This window comes from Sander lucioperca, chromosome 16, assembly GCF_008315115.2.
Source record: "Sander lucioperca isolate FBNREF2018 chromosome 16, SLUC_FBN_1.2, whole genome shotgun sequence".
In the NCBI taxonomy this organism is placed as follows: Eukaryota; Metazoa; Chordata; class Actinopteri; order Perciformes; family Percidae; genus Sander; species Sander lucioperca.
In genome coordinates this window covers 31,385,464-31,409,360 of record NC_050188.1, presented here as the reverse complement: position 1 = coordinate 31,409,360, position 23,897 = coordinate 31,385,464, and the positions used below count along the sequence as shown (strand labels likewise).

The 23,897-nt window shown below is 42.3% G+C and overlaps 2 protein-coding genes across 3 annotated transcripts in view; both read left to right on the top strand.

The window, feature by feature from the left end:
- The first annotated feature begins 836 nt into the window (after nt 1–836).
- On the top strand, nt 837–15,549 carry LOC116046382 (zinc finger protein 865-like). Its single transcript, XM_031294734.2, has 3 exons — nt 837–1,433; nt 1,829–1,921; nt 9,706–15,549. Exon 3 carries the CDS (start codon nt 10,171–10,173, stop codon nt 14,278–14,280), a length of 4,110 nt encoding a protein of 1,369 aa, XP_031150594.2. The 5' UTR covers nt 837–1,433; nt 1,829–1,921; nt 9,706–10,170; the 3' UTR covers nt 14,281–15,549.
- Nucleotides 15,550–22,553: 7,004 nt separating this feature from the next.
- The window catches only part of dbpa (D site albumin promoter binding protein a), a 41,487-nt gene continuing 40,143 nt past the window's right edge, over nt 22,554–23,897 (top strand). Inside the window, exon 1 of one of the 2 annotated variants that reach the window (XM_031294731.2) lies at nt 22,554–23,547. In XM_031294731.2, the coding sequence (XP_031150591.1) occupies nt 23,352–23,547 (196 nt within the window). In that variant the 5' untranslated portion in view covers nt 22,554–23,351. The remainder of the gene's footprint in view (nt 23,548–23,897) is intronic. The other variant, XM_031294733.2, reaches the window with a different exon arrangement.

The following is a 23,897-nucleotide window of genomic DNA, read 5'->3' as shown; positions in this document are numbered from 1 at the left end:
GGTAGATGATTTAGAAGATGTTGTGTGCACTTCTGTAATTGTCTTCATTGTTGTACAGCGTTGATGTTAATATTTTGGTAAAAATTGTTAAGACCCCAGGAAGAAAAGCTGCTGCTTAATGTAGTAGCTAATGGGGATCTAAATAAAGAAAGAAAGGCATCCCTACAGAACCTCACTAAAACTCTCAGGATGAATGAATGGATGGCTTTTTCGGTAGTTTGTTGCCGTTTGATCCTTTTAATATTTAGTCCTCGAGCTTTTATTAGAGACTTTGACTATTCAGTGTTTTGATACAGAATATTATCCAGTGTTTAATATTTTCACTACATTGAACAAAAATAAAATCCAACAGGTGTATTACTTGGAACACGTGCAAGTGCAAAATAGCAGCATGCAGGAGCACACACATGCAGAAGTGCAGCCAGAAAACCTGGGAATTTTGTCAGTTTTTTCCCCGACTATTTGTTGTCTCTACCACACACACACACACACACACACACACATCCAGTTGCACACATTCAAACACCCACACATCAGCCACAGGCAGAAATACTGTAGGCCTACTATAATGATAACTTTAATTGAATGCAAATTAGGCAGTAGGTACACAGCAGCACACACATGCCACACACACACGCACACACACACACACACACCCCTCGTAATGTTATGCAGCATGCGCCGTAATGATCCTTAATTGACTCATTAACATTTCACACACATACGTAAACACACTTCACACACAGGAGCTTAATGACACGATGTCAGAATGCACGGTGATATATTTTTAATGGCGTGAAAACATGCATGCATGTACGCGCACGTACACACACACACGGTTTATTTATTCAGGAGCATCATGCTGGATTGAATCCATATTTTGAATCCATATTTGGCAAACGGAGGGGAAGAGGTGGATGTGTGTGGAGCAGCAGCGGTGAGTGGTCGCCGCCGGACAGACCAACCTGTGCTTGGCTCTACCCGGAACCATTATGCAGACAGGAAACTACCATTTTAACGCTAGCAGCATCGGAGGAGCCGTCGTATACAGAGGGGGGGCACCTAAATCTGACACGGGGCGGAAAACAGCAAACCGAGGAGAAAAGAAGGAAAAACACGACGGAAACAAAACAAAGGCGCCGTTTGGGTGAAGACGAGCAGTAAGCCGGTGGAGCGGTAGGAATTTGGCGGCAGACAATGGACATATCGGGCCAGGCCAACGGAAATACTTTTTGTTAGCGAGTGAAAAGCAGCCCTCCCGGGCCGATGGAGAGCCAGGCCTTTCACAGTGTTTTTCCATGGATGAAGAAAAAGGCCCCGCTGACGGGCAGTAGGGACCCCGCTCTCACGGCGCACTCCCCGCTCGATGTTTTCACACTTTTGCTCCCATGTTTCTGAGCTTTTCTTTGCACCTATCCATATTGGGCTTCAAGGTAAAAACAAAAAAAACAAAAGCCGTTTCCAGCAGTGGTATGTTGGCTAATTTGCTAGCTACCAAGCTAAGCTGCTAGCAATGGTAGCGCTATGCTATGCAACCGGGATAGCGCTAACGTTACATCCTTTATGTCAGTTTAGTTATATTTCTCAGGTTGTTTTTACCGCTGTTACACACATTATAGCTTAATTTAAAACACACGGTATGTGCCACTGTTTTAAATGAGGCAGACATCATGTGATTTCACGGCCGTTAGTGCAGCATTTCGGCAGTTGGTTAACGTAACGTTAAGCTAGCTGAGTGATTGATGGATGCTAGCAGACGCTGGTGAGTGAGTGATAACAGAAATTTGTATCCGTCTAACCTGCTCTCTCATCGGTACATCTGTTTCAGGCTGTCGACCTGAAGTCGGCGGAGAGAGCAGACATTTCCCCAAAAAAAAACAGCTGCGGTCCAGCAGGGAGCTCCAGCCCTGGAGATCAATCGGTAAGATGGAAACAACATGCAAACACGCTCCTCCAAATTGTTAAACTAACGGTTAGCTTAATTAGCTTCAGGTCGTCATTTGTGCTGCTTGATACTAACTTACCTACATTAGCAGCTATGGTTTTAAGGATATTCAGCTGAGATGTCATTTTGAACTATGCACAAATCTGAGCATGCTTTCTGCAAACACTGATGCAGAATCATCAGTTCAGACTAACGTGTGTGTGTGTGTGTGTGTGTGTGTGTGTGTGTGTGTGTAAAAACGTTATTTCCAAATAATACACTTTTTTTTTCTTTATAATTTAAGAAAAGTCGCCTCCCTTTTTTGTTTTTTAATGAATAAGACATATGAAACTTTGTCTTTAAACAAATAATTGAGCTTGAATTTGTTTATTTTGCCCAATAAAATCAAGACAACAGTAACACAAGAAAATAAAGTAATACAATAAAGATTGTGCAGGTGAGATTAAGAAAAACCTCTAGGTTTATAGAAGGAATCCCACCTAAGGAAGAGAAGAAAAATGATATAATGAGCAATAACAACAGTCCTAAACAAACAAGTTGAACGCAAGTAAGCACTGAATTTAAGAAGAAAAGAAGACTTAAAAACAGGATATTCCGATATCTTGTTGCGACTAGGAACATCAATCGTGTACTAATCCAAATACTTGTAAGTAATTGTCAGTATAATGAAATACAATGTAAATTTGTGCATTAGTTAAACAGTAGAGTATCCTTATATAAATGCAGTCAGGGTCACTAAGAAGACATTGACATTAAAAAAAAAAAAGTAAATAGGTTGAAGTTATATATATGTTATTCTGACACTAGAATTCCATTTTGAGCTCCTCTGCAGTATGGCCATACTTTATTTCACTTGACAGCTCTGTAATTGTTTGCGTCATGAGATTTTTGGAACCTGAAAATGGACTAATAGGTGCACCGTGGAGCTGTGATGTGACAAGTTGTGCATTTTTTCTTTTCTTATGTTGGATAGGAGTCACCGACACGTTTCCTCTTCCCTCACAGAGAAAGTTGTTTAATAATCTCTGAAACTGATCAGTTGATTTAGACTCTTAAGAAGCTTTACTGTAGAGCTGCAAAGATTGATCGATTAGTTGTCAACTCTCAAATTAATCGGCAACTATTTTGATAATCGATTAGTCAGTTTGAGTAATTTTTTTATGACAAAAGTAAAAAAATTATTCCAGCTTGTTAAATGTGAATGTTTTCTAGTTTCTTTTCTCCTCTGTGACAGTAAACTGAATATCTTTGAGTTGTGGACAAAACAAGACATTTGAGCACGTCATCTTGGGCTTTTGGGAAACACTGATCCACATTTTCTGACATTTTAGAGACCAAACAACTACTTGATTAATCGAGAAAATAATCAACAGATTAATCAACTATGAAAATAATCGTTAGTTGCAGCCCTACTTTACTGTGATCGCTGATGCGAATGCGACGGATGGCTTTGGTTTAAGGTAGTTTTTCTTTAAAAAAAAAATCTCCATAATGTTTTAATTGCATGCGGAACATTTTAAAGTTTCTTAATGAGGTGTAGGGCCACAAAGAGCTGCCACAACTATCCCAATACATCCAGAGAAGCTCAATCAGCCAGAGTCCTGTTTTTGGCCTCTTAATTGTGTAGATAATGTTTCCCTAGTGATACACTACTTGTTTAATTGTTTAGGTCCCTCATTTCTTTTATGTTTATTATAGAACAAGCCCAATGAAAATGACTTCCCTCTAAATGTTTTCTGTCACGTTAAGAAATCAAATTTTAGGTTATAGTTACAGGTATAACGTCCCTCACGTCAGCTGTACTTAAACATCAGTTTTAAAAAAAAAAAAAAAAAAAATGAACTGATGCAGCTGTGATTTAGGCTCTTTATTTCTGCTCACTATCTAACATCCATATTTTTTTTGCCCCCGTCATGTACGTATGTATGTCGTAGACACTTCAGCAGGGAGGGTGTTCACTGTTTGGGGGATTTGAGCCCAGGGTGCATAATCCTATCTATCTATCTATCTATCTATCTATCTATCTGTCTATCTGTCTATCTGTGGAAAGGATTATGCACTGAACGTCGTGGTGCAAATGTTGGTCACAGTTTCTTGTGGTTTTCTGAGACCATTTAACACAAATGTTCACACATGTGTATAAAGGTCCAAACAGTCCTACATAGTGCGTTCAGTCTGTTTTGAACGCTGCTGTTTTTTTTTCTCTCCGTGGAGTACATTTTTTTTTCACACCAACAAAACTGTAGCAAACAGACTTCAAAGTAGAGCTGGGCAATATATTGATATTATATCGATATCGTGATATGAGACTAGATATCATCTTAGATTTTGGATATCGTAATATGGCATAAGTGTTGTCTTTTCCTGGTTTTAAAGGCTGCATTACAGTAGAGTGATGTTATTTTCTGAACTTACCAGACTGTGGTAACTGTTCTACTATTTATCATGTGTAATATGTCATTGTAGCCACATTACTGATAATTAGTTATCAAAAATCTAATTGTGTAAATATTTTGTGAAAGCACCAATAGTCAACACTACAATATTGTTGCGGTATCGATATTGAGGTATTTGGTCAAAAGTATTGTGATATTTGATTTTCTCCATATCGCCCAGCCCTACTTCAAAGATGGTTCCTTAGAATTGCATACCGTTAGTAGGGGTGGGAATCACCAGAGGCCTCACGATACGATATCATCACGATACGATATTATTGCGATTTTGAACATCTTGCAATATTCTGCGATGTATTGCAATTTATCACCTTTTTTTCCAACTTCAAATTTTTCCCAATTTCAAATGATGTCCCCCAAAAGAAAACTTTGTCAACATCTGTTTTATCTAAAAAGATACATTTCTCTGTTTGTTCACCTCACTTTAATTTTATAGCTGCAAAACAGGATTGTCAAGCACACAAACTGACCAACACACATAATAGATACTTGGCGTCTGTATCGATACAGCATTGCCACGGAAAATATCACGATATTATGCTGTATTGATTTTTTTTTTTTCCCTAACCGTTAGGAGGTAATATATCATCTCAACGACAAAATGTTTTTACAGTCAGCGCATCAGAGGTCTATCTGTTGAAGGAAATTCCTCCCACATCATGGATGAGCGGTCATGTGCCACTGAGAACTGAGTCTGATTTTTAATGCAGTCAGTCAGCACATGCAATGTTTTTTTTTTCCCCTTTTTGTCTGGGTGAAAGAGCAATAATGGGTAAGGTCAGCTACAGACTCTCTGTCGTGCTAGTAACAAATTCCAAATTATACCATACAATTAATTGTCTCGGAAATGATTGCGATTAACAATGTCATTGTCTCTTTAAGTCAAATTTCAAAATATTTATTCATGTATTACTTTTTCAAGCAAATAGAGTTTTGAATGAATCCCAGATACATCTTTGGTAATATCGCTGTCATGTGACCCAGATAATGTAACAACCAAGGGGGTAAGCGAGCATCCGGAAAGCGTACCTCCTATGGGGAGATTCTGAGGCTAACAAGCCATCACCTCCCGCTAGCATTCCATTGACTCCCATTCATTTTGGCGTCACTTCTCATCTCAAATGTTTAAAGACTCAATTTGTCAATTGTTTATTTCTAAAGGAACACGACAATGTAGAAAAGGCTCCATTACCTTGTACCTCACGTCATGGCCCCGTAGCAGACATTTTTTGTAAAAATAGGCTAACGATTGTGTCATAACCACGTGACTACCATATAGTCAGGAGAAGCTCACAGGCAATCGGGGGGGGGCATCATACAGTCATCATACAGTCCAGGGAGAAACCCATAGAGAGTCCATGAAAGCATCTGAACAAAATATTTCCACAATGTTTTGATGGATTGGAAATACTTTGGTATATGGCAAGTGAATTCATATGAAGTAACATTTATCCACGAACAACTAGGCTATTTTAAGAAAAGTATATGTTAAATAATAAAGTAGGGGTAACGAGGTATACCTATGTTCACGGGGCATGGGGAAATTATACAGGCAATGGAAAAAAACCCATCTCGATGTCACTCGCGGGTTAACGTTATTCCTTTATTCGGCAAGATTGGGAATGATTGAGATTTCTCTTGGCACAGCTACCAGAAGACTTCCAACTTTCAGACAGGTTGCTCACGTCACATCTACGTCTTCAAGCTCAGTTGGAGGCTGCGCAGTAACGCTCAGCCATCACCGGAAAAGTGCTTCTAATATATTTCACTGGTCTCCGTCGAAGTCTGTGTCCTTTTCCTTTACCGTCTATGGCAACAACACAAGTACACAGCCTGTGAAGTATAACGCGCCTCCTTTTTTATCATAAAACATTGTATTCTTTTCTTAAATGAACATAAAACTGACAATTGCCATCAACAGTTATACCCCTTAGGACCTTAGCTAATGTTAGCAATTCATTGCAGTTAAACAAAGAAACGGCGATTACGTTTTAAAAAAAAAATAAATAAATAAAATGTAATATTGTTAGAGGCCTACTGGTGTAACAGGTGTGAACTAGTTGTTCCTGGGAGAGAGCTGGAATGAAGCTCGGCAGCGTTTGAGGCAGGTTAGACAGCACGCGGCTTCATGCTGCTTTCTGAAAAATGAATAGATCTATCCTAAAGCTACAAAACTGACATTTTTATCGTTGCATTGTATTAGATTGTTATTGTTGCAAATGTATGTCTTACATACCAAATGCATGTCACTTACAATGCCACACATATTTTTCACAGATCTTTAACTTAGTTGGATGCCATTATTTTCATTCCGTCCCAATTGGACAAACTGGGAACTGAGCAATATTTAGATGTAGCTGGACAGCAGCAGACGTTTGTTTTGTGGTTTTGAGTTTTGAGTGTGATTTTTGTGAAAGTTACACTTGACAAATGTTTGTTTTGTTTGTTCTTAAGGGCTGCAGCCCTATTGTACGTCTGTTCAAAATGCTTCCTTTCTTCCTCGACAGTCTCATTCCTAGAATTATCTGAGGGTCAGAGTTATAGGAAACCGCTTCTATGAGTGGATATTTTTGTATAGACGACCGTGTGGTGAACAGAAGCATCTTTCTTCTCAAAATCAACATTATTATGTTTCGCCTTGTGGTTCATCAGATTTTTATCAGTTACCTACCTTGTACTATGTGCTTTCTGAAGAACATTTCACTCGTTACGACATACAGAGCTTTAAGTAACAGCAGGTTTCAAAAGGAAATAAGCATTTATTTTTTACTTTTTTCATTATTGCTGTAATTTGAAGATTCCTTGGATACCGGATCAGCCTACGTAATGAGTCTACAGCGTCGCTCTGCCGAGCTTCAGACTGTACGCAGATGCGAAGGCACATATGAGGATGTTTAGCTTCTCTGGTTTCTGTCTCGGGAGAGTTGTTGATGCCGAGCGCGCTGTGCTAAGCCAGAGGAAGGTCAGAATTAAGATCTTAAAAAATTAGTTTCTTTCATGCTAATGCTTTGGTCAGGAAGGAAAAGCAGCACGTTGTTGCCTACAGTGAAAGAAAGAAGCCTCATTTCTATTGTTAAGAAAGTTATCTTTGCAGATGGCAGTATTCAGACTAAGGAGATGTAGAATCGAAATATTTTTTGTTCAACTAGTGTTCATTACACACACACACACACACACACACACACACACACACACACACACACACACATACAGATCATAATACTCTTAAAGCAGCCATATTATGCTCATTTTCAGGTTCATAATTGTATTTTAAGGTTGTACCAGAATAGGTTTACATGGTTTAATTTTCAAAAAACACCATATTTTTGTTGTACTGCAGTGCTCTCTCTCACTGCTGCAGATCCTCTTTTCAGCTGGTCTCTGTTTTAGCTACAGAGTGAGACCTCGTTTCTTCTTCTTCTGTACTATCTTTGATTGCACTTCACATGCTCAGTAGCTCAGGTGTAGATCATGTCAGCTAGCTAGCTCCATAGACAGTAAAATAAAGGCTGTTTCTACAACTTTGGTCAGTTACAAGGCAGGATTAGCTGGGAGACTTCTAAATGAGGGCGCACATGGAAGTAGTTCTTTTGTAGATTATGGTGAACTTGTGTGTGTTGTAGCAGTGCTTTGCTATTGAGAACGAGGTAGCATGCTAGCGTTAGCATGCTAGCGTTAGCCATAGCGTTAGCATGCTAACGCTACGAGCTAATGGTTGCGGTTAGCCTGCTCGTTTCGGCTTGTGACGTCACAAGCCGTGCCGATTTTGAACAGCTCACCCAGAGACTGAAGGCAGGACACATTCAGAAACTGTATCTCACTCTAAACAGCATGGGTGGATTTTTATCAAAGTTTGTATGTGTGTGGAAACACCAGAGACACAACATAACACCCCAAATCCCAGAAAAAGTGATTTTTTTCATAATATGGGCACTTTAAAGCATTTTCTTTTGAGCACTGATTCTAAACCAACCAGACCAAGACCTGTTGGTATGCATTACTTAGTCCCGGGCCTCTTTTGTTATTCAGGAGTCGTGTGGCATTTTGAGCCACCACTCCCATTTCTTTTCGCTCTCTCTGGTGTCTGCACAGTGTGAAGATACAAATACATTTCAAATAGTCGGCCACACTTAGTGGTATTATAATTAAATGTTGTGATTATTGCACCAATATTTTTTTTTCATCAATGGAAACCAGTGGATGAAAGTTGCATTTGTATCTTCTTTTTGACTCTGTTTTTACATTTCTTTAAATGCTGTTTAGTTTCTCTCTTCAGCTTTGTGCCTGCCTAGAAATGCATGTTTTAACTCAACACTAGCGTGGTTTAAAACTGCTATATCACATTAAAACAGTGACAGAAAGACATTGTGCAACCAGACTCTCTTCCTGCAACCAGTACTCTTCTTTTGGATATTTTAAAGAAGTGAGGAGAACGCCTCGCACAAAGGGGAGTTATAACAGGGTTCATACGTTTTGAAAAAAACCTGGTAAAGTTATGGAATTTGAAAAATGCAATTTCCAGGCCTGGAAAGGTTTTGGAAAAATAAAAAGACCCAGAAAGTTTTGGAAAAGTCATGAAATTTCTTTTAACACAGCATAATATTATGTGATTTAATAAAAAAAAAAAATCGTTTAATAAAAGATTTATTTCACGTTGTCTTAACCTCAGCGTTCTATTCGGGGCGCAATATTACGACTCCCACTATGAACCACATAAATTGTCATTCATTTTATTGTTAAACCTCTGAGGGTAAACTTTAACACAGATTGTTATTCTTATTGTATAATGTTGACTGACATTTTCAGGAATACATAGTCATGGAAATTTGCCAAAAAGTCATGAAAAGGTCATGGAAAAGTATTGGTTAAAATGCGTATGAACCCTGTTATAAGTTCACAGTCGCTGTGGGTCCATTGGGTTTAAACTGGCTGATATAAGAAAGCCAGCTGAAGAATTTGCAGTATGCAGAAAAACTTCACTGAAAACAAAAGTGAATTTATAGGTTCTTCTATCAATATCATCAGCTCAATAAATGAACTGGCCAGCAGGTTGAATAATGAGTACTGAAGCTCAAAATTAAAAACCGCAAAAAAAAATGTTCATCTTCAGCTAAATCAGTCTCTTGCGTTTGTTTATTCAGCTCCCCGTTGAGACCTTCAGCATCCGGGATTTGAGACTCCGTCTGCAAGAAAAGCAATCCAGTGTTGTTGAGCTCACAGTGCCGAAAGTGTTTTTTGCCTCTGTATAAAGTCACTGAATCACTAACTGACATTACTGTGTCTTTCCTTTTCCCTGTCATTCTTCAGGCTGTCCGAAGAACTCCGTGAGGGGGACAGAAGGGCAGTGAAGCAATGGTTCACCCTCCACTGAAATAACACACACTCCACTTGATGGGACTACTGACCTGAATTTTAAAAATCCGCAGATGGTTATGGAACCCTTTAAAGAAACACTACAGACAGTTTTTTTTTTTTAGTATAATTTAGTTTATTGCCTATTTATGACCTTTTTTAAAAAAAAATTTTTTATAAAATCTTACAGAAGCACTCTCAAATGAAGAGTACAAATATTTATACATTTATGTGAAAAAACTCGAGCATCGGCTTTTGGTGGAATATAGCAGTTTGTTGGAAGTGTGAGGGTCAGGACTACCTCTGAAAATCCCGCCTGGTCGGTTTGACGAGGGGTTGCTGCTGTTTCCAGCAGATAAACCGGCATAGTGCACGTGGCAGTTGTGGCTACGTGTCACTTTGCCACAGCTGTATTGGAAGATGTTCCAGTTCAGCAAGTACCCCATGGACATTTTGGAGATGCTGAGTGGACACCAGGCCCACCAGTTCAAGGGCCTCGGGTTGGAACGACAGCTGAGCCACCAGCAGCAGGTCCAGCTGCAGCATCAGCAGCAGCTCCAGCAGCAGCACCAGCCCTCCGCTGACGGCTCTGGGAGCCTCCTGTCTGGCCTCGGCCTCGGCTCCCTCCAGAGTTCTCGCAGCAACGCCTTCGCCGACTCCTCGTCCCTATTCGCCAAAATGGGCGCCCCTCCCCCATCCATCTCCCATCAGAGCCAGTCGTCCTCTTCGTCCCACAGCTCCAGGAAGTCCAGTAAGATGAGCAGCAGCAGTAGCAGCAGCGGGAGCGGGAGCTCGGGGTACCCCCAGTTCCTGCGGCCTTTCCACCCGGCCGAGGCTGCGCTGGCTCAGGAGCAGCTCCACTCCGGGATGGGCCGCTTTGACTTTGGCGGGAGCAGCAGTGGAGTTGTCACGCCTGCGCCCCCTCCTCCACCGCTGCATCCGGGTCTCTCTGTCCCTCAGCCCTCCGCTGGTCCCACCTCTTCCTCAGCCTCTCCCTCTACCTCTTCCTCGGCCTCCAACAACCCCTCCGGCAGCACTGCGGTCCCCTTAGTCAGCCAGTCGGATCCCCGCAGCCTCCACCAGCAGTTCAGCTGCATGCTTGCCGCCAACCAGTACTTCCTGTCCGGCGTCCCCACCAACAGCAGCCTGGAGCAGTTCCTCGTCCAGCAAGGCACTCACAACCACTTGGGCTTGGGTCTGGGCCAAGGGGTCAGTGAGTCAAACTCGGCCCTGGCCCCTCCCCCCGCCCTTCACTCCTCCCACAGCCACAGCCACACAGCTCCACCGCCTCAGCAGCAGCAGCAGCAGCTGACCCCTCATGCCTTATCTCATCCACACAGCCACACTCACCACCCGCACCCTCTCCACCCGGCCCCCCAGCCTGCCCCGCTGGGTGGCTTTGATTTCCAAGGCATTCCGGTCCTTTCCTCTAACCAGATAGCGTCACTAATGCAGCAAGAGGCTGGCCTTCCCCTCCCGCTGCCCCTGCACCTGTCCCTCTCTAAAGACGATGCCAAGACAGGAGACAGCTCGTCTTCGTCAGCTTCGAGCGGAGGAAGCAGGAGGAAGAAGGCAATGGCGGGCTACCTGCCCCAGAGGAAAGCGGAGAGCAGTGGTCACAGCAGTCACAGCCATAGCAGTAGCAGTGTGGGTAACTGCCATAACAGCAGCTCGAGTGGGCACAGTCAGAGCTCCTCATCAGGCCTCGTGGGAGGAGGATCCGGGGGTGTTAGGATAAGTGGCATTGCAAGCGAGCCATCGCATTCCTCTATCCTCTCATCGTCCTCGCAGCAGCAGTCATCCTCCACCATCTCCTCCTCTTCGTCTGGCCCCCCTTCCTCTAACTCCACCTCTGTGCTTGTCGCCAACCGTAACCAACAGTTGTCCAAATCCCAAGACAGTAACTGTTCATCTGGCCAGCCTGAACCAGAGCCCCTTTACCACTGCGGTGAATGTGGTAAAACCTTCACCCACCTCTCCAGTCTCCGAAGGCATCTCCGCAGCCACGGCTTGCCACCAGAAAGCCAAAGCAGGAAGTCGGACGGCAACTCCCCCAGCCCAGAGAGGGTCTTCTGCTGTGGCGAGTGTGGGAAGAGATTTAAAAAGAGGGGTCACCTCATCCAACACAGTGTCACCCACTCAGAAAACCGGCCTTTTGCCTGCACCATCTGCCAAAAGTCCTTCAACCGCCGAGAGTCCCTTACAAGACACGAGAAGATTCACGACGAGAAACCTTTCCGCTGCCCGGCTTGCGGGCGCTGCTTCCGTGAGAGCACCTCTCTTCTCAACCATGCCGCATCAGGTGCCTGTGGCAAACCTCCGCGGAGTTCAAAAAACCGGGCCAGCGGTGGCAGGAGTGCGTCGTCCAACCCAAACGGCAGTAAAATGGGAAGCAATGGAGACAGGGTGGGAATCCCAAACGATGGGGCAGCAATGGCTAATGACAAGTATGCAACCGATTATTCCAGAAATCGCTACCAGAATCAGTCCTACAACAGTGGAGTCGATGACTACAGGCGATCGCAATCCTCGTCTCTGTACTCCTCGGAGAGTACGCTAGCCGGTGACATGACCAATCAAACTCTGCGTAAGGCCCCTTTAGCCCCAACTCTTCATCCCCACCCACAGAGCCAGCAACCGCAGCAGCAGCACCACCACCAACAGCCACAGCAGCCACACCTCCCCCTCTCCTCCCTACTGGACGATTCGGAGGACGAGGTCACCAGCAGTGCAATGTCGGCCATCGCCGCTGCAGCCGCAGCCTCTTGTGATATAAACTCAGAAGGCCGGGAAGGAGAGAGGAGGGATATCATTGGAGGCCTGCTGGGGGGGTTGGGGTTTGGTAACATGGGCGGACCGTCATCCACGTCCAGCCTCAACGGTTCCACCATGCCCTTGACCCACCCGAGCCACCCCCACACGAAGCCCAGGAGGCCAAGGAAGCCCAGAGAAAAGAGGGACCCCAGCACCATCGTCAGGAGACGAAGGAGCCCTGCACCTCCCGGGGACGGGTCAGAGAGGCCGTACAGCTGTCAGATTTGTTGCAAGCGCTTCAGAAGGGCGGAGACCCTGCGGCGCCACAACCGCGTTCACACGGGGGAGAAGCCCCACCCCTGCGACGTCTGTGGCAAACTGTTCCGTGAGCCCTTCCACCTCACCAAGCATCTGACCGTGCACTCTGGTCAAAAGAACTACAAATGCAATCTGTGCGGGAAGATGTTTGCCTATGCACAGAGCCTAGTGAGACACGGGAAGTTGCACAGAAAAGGTGAGATTGACAGCCAGGGGAGGAGGGTGAAAGGCGCCGCTGCGGCGGCAGCTGCTGCCGCTGCCGCCGCCGCCGCCGCCATCAGTCAAGGCGCCACCTCGGGGAACTCTGACTACTTCTCATCCTGCTCCCAAGGAGAGAAGTCTCCAACATCTGGCACCCCCTCTCAGAGGCTTTATACCTGTACAGTGTGCTGGAAATCATTCCGCCACTATTTCCACCTGACGGCACATCAACAGACTGTCCACGGTGGTGGGGTAGGGCTGGAGAAGTCCTTTCGTTGTGAAGTATGTGGTAAAGCCTTTGCCTACTCCAACAGCTTGGTGCGCCACAAGCTGTCCCAGCACGGCATCGACCGCAGTGGCCAGCGTGTCAACCAGTCCCAACCCTCCGGGTACCCTCCGCTCTTCTATGACTCCGGATCAGGTTCAAACTACGCCGCATCGTCTCACATGCAGCAGGGGGCCTCCGGCTCGCAGCAGCAGCAGCAGCAGCAGCAGCAGCACCCTTTTCACTACCGCTCAAAAAACTTCCAAAAGCAGCATGGACAAACAAAAAAGCAAAGGAAAAAAAAAAGGCGAGTGCTGATCCACAGCATCATGAGAGATGGAAAGCTGGTGGGTGTCCCTCTGAGCAAAGACACCCGCCGGAAGCTGTTGGTTCTGAGGAAGAGGAGGGGTCGACTGCAGGCGCAGCTCAAGAAGAAAAAGCTTCTGGCCCAGCTGAGGATGAAGGGCGGCATGACGAGAGCGAAGTCGTGGTACGGAGGGGCTGTCAAAGTCACCGGACTCACCTCAATGGACATCCCCATCAAGCGCTTCCCCTGTCCCATCTGCCCCAGCACCACATACGCCAAGCAGGGTTCTCTGCTGGTCCACCACGCCACCAGGCACCCACCGAGAAACTCAGGGCGCCACACCCGTCTGCGGTGCCAGGTGTGTGGCAAGCGCACCAGCTCCCTACACAAAGCCTTGAAACACAGGGGCCAGCATCTTAAACAAGCTGCTTTCCAGTGCCGCAAATGCCGACACCGTTTCTGGAACTCCCAGCTTCTGGCCCGCCACAAGTTCTGCTGTCGGGGGGCGATGAACGGTGGGAACTGGGAACTGATGAAGACGAAATCTCCGCCGTCGGAGGCGGACCATTCACCAGTCGAGCTAACGGTCCCCGTTGTTGAGCTAACGCCTCCAGTTGCCGAACTAGCGGTCCCGGTTGTGGTCCAGCCCGAGAGATCAACAGTTCTGACTGAGTTCAGTCAGTAAAAAAAAAAAAAAAAACTAAAATGGAAAAAAAAAAGTTTTCTAGATTAGATTGTTTTGATGTTTATTTTTATTTTTTTTAAATAATCCAAGAAGCAAGCAAGAGCTAGCGAGTTTTTAACAGAACAAGATGGGAGATTGTGGAGGGTTTAGTGTAACTAGCATAATATCCCCACACCCATCCGGGATATATCTGTATACAATCCTAATTTACTGCAGCAGAGGTGGTTGATAAATTAGAGTGGACTTCAAAAGCCCCAAAATCGAAACCACCCTCCTCATCTGTCCCACCTGAGGCGGAGGAACTCTGGACCATGTGACAATTTTTAGTAGCACCCGTTTGATGAAAAAAAAAAAAAACATCAATCCAGTTTTCTTTTCATCATCAGTTTTTATTTTATTTTGAAATTTCCCACTAGCAGTGTTTGCGCATAAAACAGATTGTAGAAGTGAGGTACCTTTTTAGTACCAGTTTATTTTTTCAAATAGTTTTCACATTATTCACAGTTAAACCGTATAGTCCGTGTCTCTTGCTCTGTATGTGTTTATTTGTTTACCCCAGTGGAGAATCTCTCCCTTTTTTTTACTGAGATGACATCTGCCCTCAAGATAAATGAATTTCTTTTTTAGGAAGACAAAAAGAAATCCTAAAGAACCTCATTATATAAACGGTAAAGGGTCGTATTGGTCGCAAAAGGCCGTTGATAAAGTGACTGAAAAAAAGAAAAACGGAGTTAGAAGTGTTGGTGACCTTGTTTTTAATGTACACTACTTTTGTCATGTTTTTTTTAAAGAGGCGTGGATGGCGAGAAAACGCGACTCAAACTGTTAACGTGTTCAGGATTTGAAAAGGACAACAGAAATAACCGGAGTGTACTGTACAATTCGTATTATATTTTATTATATATTGATTCTTTGCTGTTTTTTACTCCAAGTATCATTTCTTTTATTCTCGTTGGTATTGTATGGGTGGGAGGGAGCGAGTTGGGGACTATCTTTGTAAAACAGCGGGATGAGTATATGTATCGATGTGATATTTTTTTTTTTTCCCCCTCCCTGTACCCCTTCTGACTACTCCCTCATTGCCACAGTTATGCCCAATTTTTGTAACAAAAGCGTGTACACCTAGTTCATTACTTAGGTCCTGTCCAGACGTGTTTTTTCTTTTTTTCTGTAAAACTAAAACCTGTAATATTATTACTAAATTACTATCCTTTTCTTTGCCTAAAAGTGAGTTGTTGAAAACCCTCAAATAAAAAAACTGAAATGGTACTGTTGGTTTAAGTCTGTTAAAAGCTGAAGACTCCCTCCATAGTAGTGAGAAATGATTTAAAAAAAATAAAAAAGTCCTTAATTTTCCTCCAGGATAGAACTGTGTAATTTAGTAATTAATATAAAGAAAAAATGTTTTTTCTGAAAAGAGAAGCACACTTTAAAGCTGTGACAAGTAAATATTTGTTTATTTATTGGAGCTGTATGCCATCCTATTGACAACTTATAAAATAACCGAATAAAATGTAATACAATGACTATCAAATTTAATTTAATAAAATGACTATCAAATTTCATGGTTCTTTCCAGGAAACCTATTGGAAAATATAAAAATATTCAAAAACTACAGCACTTTTTTTTTTTTTTTTTTTTAAATTAAGTTTTACGAACAACAGCAAAACTAATTTGTAACATGTCAGTAGTAAATTTAATTTAGCTATAACACTTTATACCCTCTAAGGAAAATGGAGTAATGGTGCTTATGTTGTTCATATGCTTGTTTAATTTGTAAAAAGAAAAGACAAATTAGTCGTAGCAGGGGTGTTTGATATTGCCACTGCCAACAATGGGATCATTGGGAGTTTAAAAGGAGTCTCTTAAACCAAATCACACACACAAAAAACATTTTCTATCTTCTCCGGTTGTAGAAGGTGAATGAGATTTCAGTTACAGTGCTTTAAAGCATCACAACATTACTTAGAAAAAGTGAAATAAACAGCAACGTCTTTCCAGAAACAACGATACCTCACGGATTTCATTAAAAATACTTCTTTATACTGAAGACACGGTCCTTTATATCAAAACCTTTGAACGCATGTATTTTATTTGGGTATACTTTGATTTAATGGTGGTTAAAAACAAATTTTAAAAAATCCCCAAATTTTAGTTTTAACATGTGATTATGTAGATTCACTTTCAACCCCATTAAGGAAATACATTTTCTTTTGTTATAAAGTTGGAAATGGATTCAGTTCAGTTTTTTATGTCCAGACGTCTTAAGGCTTCTACTGAAAGTGATCATTGTTTGGAGTTGATTAAAGTTTCTGAATGGGCAAGCATTTAAAGAGTTAGAAGTTAATACATTGCAGAAATAGTTTTACATGGAGATGACTTATGATCCTCAGTCTTAGGTTTATATTACGATGGTAAGATACTGGCATTAAGGTAGAAATTAGTCAAATATTGTCTTGTGTGGTTAAAGTCATTGTATGGATCTAAGGAATATTTGCTGCTGCCATTAAACTGCTCATCTATACTTCCAAAAACCCTTTTTTTTTTTGAGCCCTGACCCCCAGGAAGATCCAGCACCAACAACTCTACAATAACAATTCTGATCTGCAAACTTCCTGAATGACACCGCAAAACAGCAGCTCAGCCACAACTTCCATCCCCCTCAGAGCTTGTTTCAGATAATGAATCCACTGTGTGTTATTTTTATCCACCCTTTCCTCCTACAGGGACACTGAAGTGGTGTCTCGCTCTGACACATGTAGCCTGCACCCTCCCCACCCCCGCCCCCACCACCCCCACCCCCACCCCCCCACGCACACAACAGGAGTAGACTTTCAGAGAGCTGCAGCTCCACATACATCAATGACAGGAGGTCAGCTGCTGTGCACCTGGAGCAAGCGGTCAGGTGAGCTGTTTATATGCCTTCATCATTACCCAGCTGCCCCCCCCCCCCTGCTTTTTTTTAACTGGGGGAGTCTCATGTGCACTGTCACGTGTCTCACAAAACAGTGTGGAGAAGAGAATGATCTAGTTGTAGAAGGCAGAGCGAGTAGAAGTATTCAGAGCATTAAGTACTATAAACACACTGTGGAAAATACTCCACTACAAGTAAAAGTCCTGCATTCAGAACCTTACATAAAGGTTTAAGAAAAATGTATCAAAAGTAAAAGTACTCATTGTGCAGTATAAATGTTTTTGGATTAATATTACTGCTGCATTAGTCTGGATTGACAATTAATTTCCAGGATATTCAATGTGTGTGTTTGCTGCTGTCAAACTCCCTTCGCTTTGGGAAACAACCTTCGAGCTAGCAAGCTACACGCTGAAAATGGCAAGTTTTGAAGAAAATCTGCATCGTGCAACAAGGCAGGCCTGCTTGGTTCCTTTAGGGACTTACTGTAAAGATTTACAAAGAATATGTTTACGGCATTTACTCTCTAACTGGGAGGTTTTGGGACCGATTGGCGGGGATTTGCTGTGGTCAAAGTACACATAGCGATACACTGGTAGGAGTAAATGAGGTTTAACCATGCATCCAGCTACTTTAAATAGCTCACGTTAACTGTATTGTGCGAACAGTTAACTTCCCGAGGCAATTTTGCAGAGCCATCGTCTTTGCGACCGGAGCTTAGCACCGCCCAAGACGATTGTGATTGGTTTAAAGAAATGCAAATAATCCAGAGCGGTTTTTTTTTTTTTCCCTCCTATCCAGGAATGTACTGTATGTGTGGTGTAGCCTGACCTTCTTAAATATCATGAAGATAGAACAACAGACCTGTTTTCAACTTCGCGGCGATGTGTTTTCCAGTGTAGTCAAGAGGCTTTTTAAAGACTTTATTAAACTTAAGAAGTAGGAGAATTTTCTCAACACACAAACATCCTTCAGCTTATCAGAAAAAGTCTAAATCACTGGGCAGGAAGGGGATGGAAATTGTAATCTTAAAAAGTAACTAAAGCTTTCAGACAAAGAAAGAAAAGTACAATATATACCTCTGAGATGTAGTGGAGTAGAAATAAAGTTGCATAAAATGGAAATACTCAAGTTAAGTACAAGTACCTCGAATTTGTACTCAAGTTACATTCCACATTGAAGCTGCAGACTGAATTGACTGAAATGCTTTGTCAGTAAGAGTGCTTTTCACAGATAAAAATCACAAAGTGCTTTACATAAAACATACAAGATGATACATATTAAAACATAGTAAACAATTCAAATCACAAAGTAATGCATAAAGAAGTGCAGACAGGTCAATCAAAAGCCTGTTTAAAAAAGCAGACCTTACTCTTCGGTGCCGACAAATGGCCACTAGATGGCGCCATGTATACACTTTAAATGATGGCTTCAGCTCAAGGCTGGAGGAAAGGCACAAGGGGAAAATATTGAATTGAAAATGGCTCGTGACACTCTGGTCACACATTAGTGGAGTCAAGCTGGTGTTCCTCTATTTCACTGATGCATGCCAGCGTACACATGCTCCTGTGTGTGTGTGTGTGTGTGTGTGTGTGTGTGTGTGAGAGAGAGAGACAGATCATTTTGGCCTCCTACTACTGGCACATTCCTGTTTGGTATATTTGACAGCACCCTGTCACCAGATAGGACTTGCAGGCTTTTCAAGGTCCTTCTAGGAACTGTTGTTCCAACAGTGCAGCTGCTGCATCTGATTCAGGAATCCGTCAAACTGATATCAACGGGGGGAAAAAAACACATGATGTTGCATGATTATGTGTGATGGAAGCCTCTAATTTCCTTTCATAGGCTGTTAATATTCGACTGTTATCGGAGTTACAGATTTGCCGTTTTAGCTTTCACTTCTTCTTCTGCACCAAAAAAATACCCAACGGTACATGATTAACAAGACCAAACACGACAGTTAAAGTACAAACGTGTGTGCACTAAAGAAAAATGTGACCATATGAGAAAATTAAACAACTCTAAGATGTTTATTATTTACTTATTTATTTAGCAAGGACAGTGCACTCTAGGGTATTTATTAGATTTACCCACAAGGGTTTTTATCTTTATTTAATTTTTTTAATTTAAAAACAATTAAAGGATATTTTTAGCTGTAGTTCCTGGACAGACATTACAGCGTATTCCTAATAAGGACTATGCAGTTAAAAAGTTATTAAAATTAGACATACTATGCAGTGTTAGTAATGATTCAAAGTTAATATTATGACAATAAACCGACTGTACGGCAGGCTACTAACATGCATACACAAAATATACACAATACACAGCATCCAAAACAATAAAAGGAAACTCGTATATTTTATAAGATAAGAGAGCTGTTATTGTCATCCATCTATAGTGCATGCAGTGCAGTACATAGAGGAAAAAAAACGTGTTTCTCTGGTCCCCGGTGCAAAAACAAAAGAATGAACGAATGAACATGAGGTGCAAACAACAAGATACAAAAACAGGTTCAGAACAAGATACAGGACAAGGTACAGACATATGACAAACATGTAGTGCAACAACATTTATATGTACGACATAACATTTTGCTATATTAACATGTAAATAAAACATGCAACACAAGGGCATGCAGAACAAGCATGACATGCATAAAAACATATTAAAAAAATAAGCCACATCGGTACAATAAAAGCAAGGCTGCACCTTAACATGTCTTAACATGTCAAAAAACATTAGTCTGATGTCAACAAACAAGAACAATCTGACATATTAGTATTACTTTTTGAAAATGTTTATTTTGTATTTAATTTTATTTGTTTCATGTTGCTGTTTTTCAGCTCTTTATTTTAGTAATTTTTTTGTAAATTTTTAATTTTTTGTATTTATTTTTTAGCGTTGTTAAATTTAGTAAAAAAATAAATAAATGTGCTTTTTTTCCCCCACACAATCAGCCCCCTGGCTTTGTGTTCCCTCCTCCCCCCTCCAGACGGCCTGTCACGCGGCAGTAGCATGGGGAAACCTGTGGGCGGAGACTGTGACCTATTTTTAACCAATAGGAGGCCAGGAGAGGAAGCGAGTGACCTAGATTTAGCCAATCGCGACGCAGCAGGGTCGCCGGTAGGCAACAGTCGGCACGTGCCGGGGCCATGTGCTTCTTCAGAGCGCGAGAGGCAGATAGGGACATTTAACAGGGAGAAAAACAGGCCAACCGTGGCTCTGCCACCATCTTTATGGTATTAAACACAATTTAACCACTTTCAGTGTGATTATTTTAAGACTTTATAGTATAAAGTTGCTGTGTGAGTAAAAACAAAACCAAATTAGTGAAAGGAATCTTTTATAAATATCGTTTTTCAGCTTACACTCTTGACAAAACACACCATGGAGGTTGTATCTGTACGTGTATATGTAGCAGCCTGTATCACTCTGATGCTAAATGTTAGCAATATTATGTGACTGTCTACCTCGCCCACACGCGACACATGATGCGCGTGTTTGATTTTGTATGAGCTGCTTATTCTGACTCTTCAAATCCTGTCACGTTGTGGGTTAAAATAGTCACGTTTTACCACGTTTCTCAGATAAGGCAGCGAGGGGGAATCGTGTAAAAAGGAAACAACATCCTGACAGGACCGTAGGACTGTTTTTAAGTCAGCGGTCATCGCTGTTGTTTCGGCCTCCTTGTTTAAATGACAGCGTGAGAGAAGCAGAGAGGGGCAGGGCGCGTTCATCTAGGAAGGAGCTCAGCTCAGGGGGCGCGACTTCCCAGCTGCCGTCAGCCATTGGCTGAAACGGCTGGGAGGTGTTGTGTTTTATGCAAATGTGCGTTGCGTTCATGTACAACCGGAGAAAAAAACAATATATACGGTTAAAAGCAAGCACACCAAACATATTGGGTTCACTCAGCAAGAACATTCGTTTTATCTCACGTTAACCACTGTAGGCCTAATGCTACGTAAACAAACATGTCTTTCTCTGTTGAACTGAAAATTAGACTATACAAATAGTGTATAGCCTAATTATAATATTAACTGTCTTATAGCGTGTCAAATAGTTGTTGTGACTAAGTTGGGAAAGAAATTGTGTTCATTTAACCATCTTTTGGATTTCTGGTTTGAAACTCATATCTAATTAACTCATCTGCTAATTATTTTCTTAATTCATTAATTGATTGTTTTGTCCGAAAAAATCACATTCAAGAAACTGGAACCAGCGAAGGCTTGGCGTTTTTGTGAATACGCCAGCTAATAATCTACATTTTATACTACTAGTTGAACACCATTTTTTAGTTTTTAGTGAAAATGTTTTAAAATTAGTTTTCCTTCTTTCTTAAATTTGAGTTGGAATCGTATTAGAAGGTAAACGTGCAACACACAAACATACAATACACAGTAAACAAAACCATAAAAGAAATATTATACATCATAAAATTACAGACTTTTGTGAATATGTCAGCTAATAAATTAACCCTATTTTATATATTTTTAAGAATCAGAAAGAATCAGTCAGAATCAAAATACTTTATTGATCCCCTCAGGAAAAGTGTTTAGTTGCAGTTGTTGACAGTCAAATTTAAGGTAAACAAATAGTCAATAAGTGTATAAGTAACACAGCTAAAGTGCAAGAAATAAACATTTAAGTTAAAGTAAAGTAAGATTAGGTTAAAAGATTATGTTGCTAAAACAATGAATTGTACAAATGCTATTGGAGTACAGTGTGAACATAAATAAAGTAGCCTACAGTGTGAACATAAATAAAGTAGCCTATAGTGAGAACATAAATAAAGTAGCCTACAGTGTAAACATAAATAAAGTAGCCTACAGTGTCAACATAAATAAAGTAGCCTACAGTGTGAACATAAGTAGCAGCCAAAATCCAAATAATCCAAACATTTTAAAATTTGTCTTCCTACTTTCTTAAATTTGAGCTGGAATCATAATTGTAAAAACAAACAAAAAAGCAACACCATGAACTCTATTTTATACTAGTATAACCAAGTGGAACACATTTTTTTAGGCGATCCAAAATCTTGTTTTTGAATTTGTTTTCCTAAATTTGAGTTGAAATCGTATTTTCACATGTGGAAAGCTCACATTTCCCAGCTTTCCCATGCATCCGTGAACGCAGAAGGAGTTACCAAGGGGGCCAGTGAGGGAAGGGGGCGTGGCCTCTGTATGCAAACGATCCACGCCCCCCGGGCGCCTTTCCCCCGTGAGCGGTGACGTCACACGAGCGGCCCGTGTTGGTTCCAGCTGACTGGCAGAGAGAGAGGGAGAGAGAGAGAGAATCAGAACGACGAAAATAGAGAGAAGTGTGTGCGTGTGTGCGTGTGTGTGTGTGTGTGTGTGTGTGAGAGAGAGAGAGAGAGAGAGAAAGGGAGAGAGAGGGGGAGAGAGGGAGGAAAATAAGAGCCATCAGTCTCATCTATCTGACTCTCATACTACTGGATATTATTATTTTTTTGGGGGGGGGAACTCTTTATTTCCTTCATCTTATATTTTCCACTCATATTAAATCACAAGTTGTTTTTCTCTGTCTTGGAGACTGTTCGCATCGACTCTACTGTTTCTAATCCTCTTTCTCTACTCACTGTATGGGACTATACAGCCATCCGCGATTGAATCTGCTTTTAGCCTTATTTATTTTTGCTTTTTGCCCTCCGGACTAAAGAATCTCCGATCGATCAAGCAACTGGACCCGAGCGTGAGTTGTGTGACCGTTTTTATCTCCACAAAACTCAAACGGGGCTTCCCTCGCTGCGAGCTGCAGGATTCAGTCTGTCTTCCTGTGTGCGTTTTATTAGTGCAGAGCTTAGTTAGTTTAAAGAGGCGACAGCAACACAGCAACTCGTGAAGGCTCAGCCAGTCCGAGAGGATGCATTAGACTCGGTGAGCATGGTGCCATTTTGGAGATAAGTCCCCCCTTTCTTTCTTTTCTTTTTTTTTTTTTTTTTAATACATTTTCTTCATGGGACGGCCGGACAAGCGGGACATCAGGTGGAGATTTTGAAGCGTCACCTGTCCGCGCACCTTTTGACGGCGCGCCTGTCAATTAGTGCCACTAATTGGATTATTTTGATCATCTTGAACTTAGAGTCTGCAGGTTTCTCTTCTCCGCCTCCTCGCCTCCCACCTCCTCCTCCCTTGAAGTTATGTCAAGGCCTCTTACTCAGCTCTTACCTCCGGATCTCCCTGCTGGGGCCACCAGCCCCCAATTTGGGGCCAGCAACCCGGCTGGAAGTGCCCCCCAAGGTGGACATCTGACCTCCATGACCAACCTGAAGACCCTGCTTCAGCTGCCAATCAAGGCCGACCAGAGAGGCCCCAAGGACTGCTGCGAGATGAAAGGTGTGTGTGTGTGTGTGTGTGTGTGTGTGTGTGTGTGTGTGTTTGTGTGTGTGTGTGTGTGTGTGTGTGTGTGTGTGTGTGTGTGTGTGTTTGTGTGTGTGCGTGCGCGTGTGCGTGTGTGTGGAGAGAGGGGGCGAGAAATTTCTTAAAGGAACAGTAAGGAAAACAGCTCCAACAAGTCACTGCAGGGACATCATAGAGAAATGCATTTTTAAAGGGGTGGTTCAGAATTTTGTGGAGACCGTTTTCAACACTTTTCATCCAGTCCTTCCAGTTGCAGAGTTCGCTGGTGCTAGGCTAGCGCAAGTCAACAGTATCTGCTAGCCTGCCACTAAAAACAGTCTTACCCA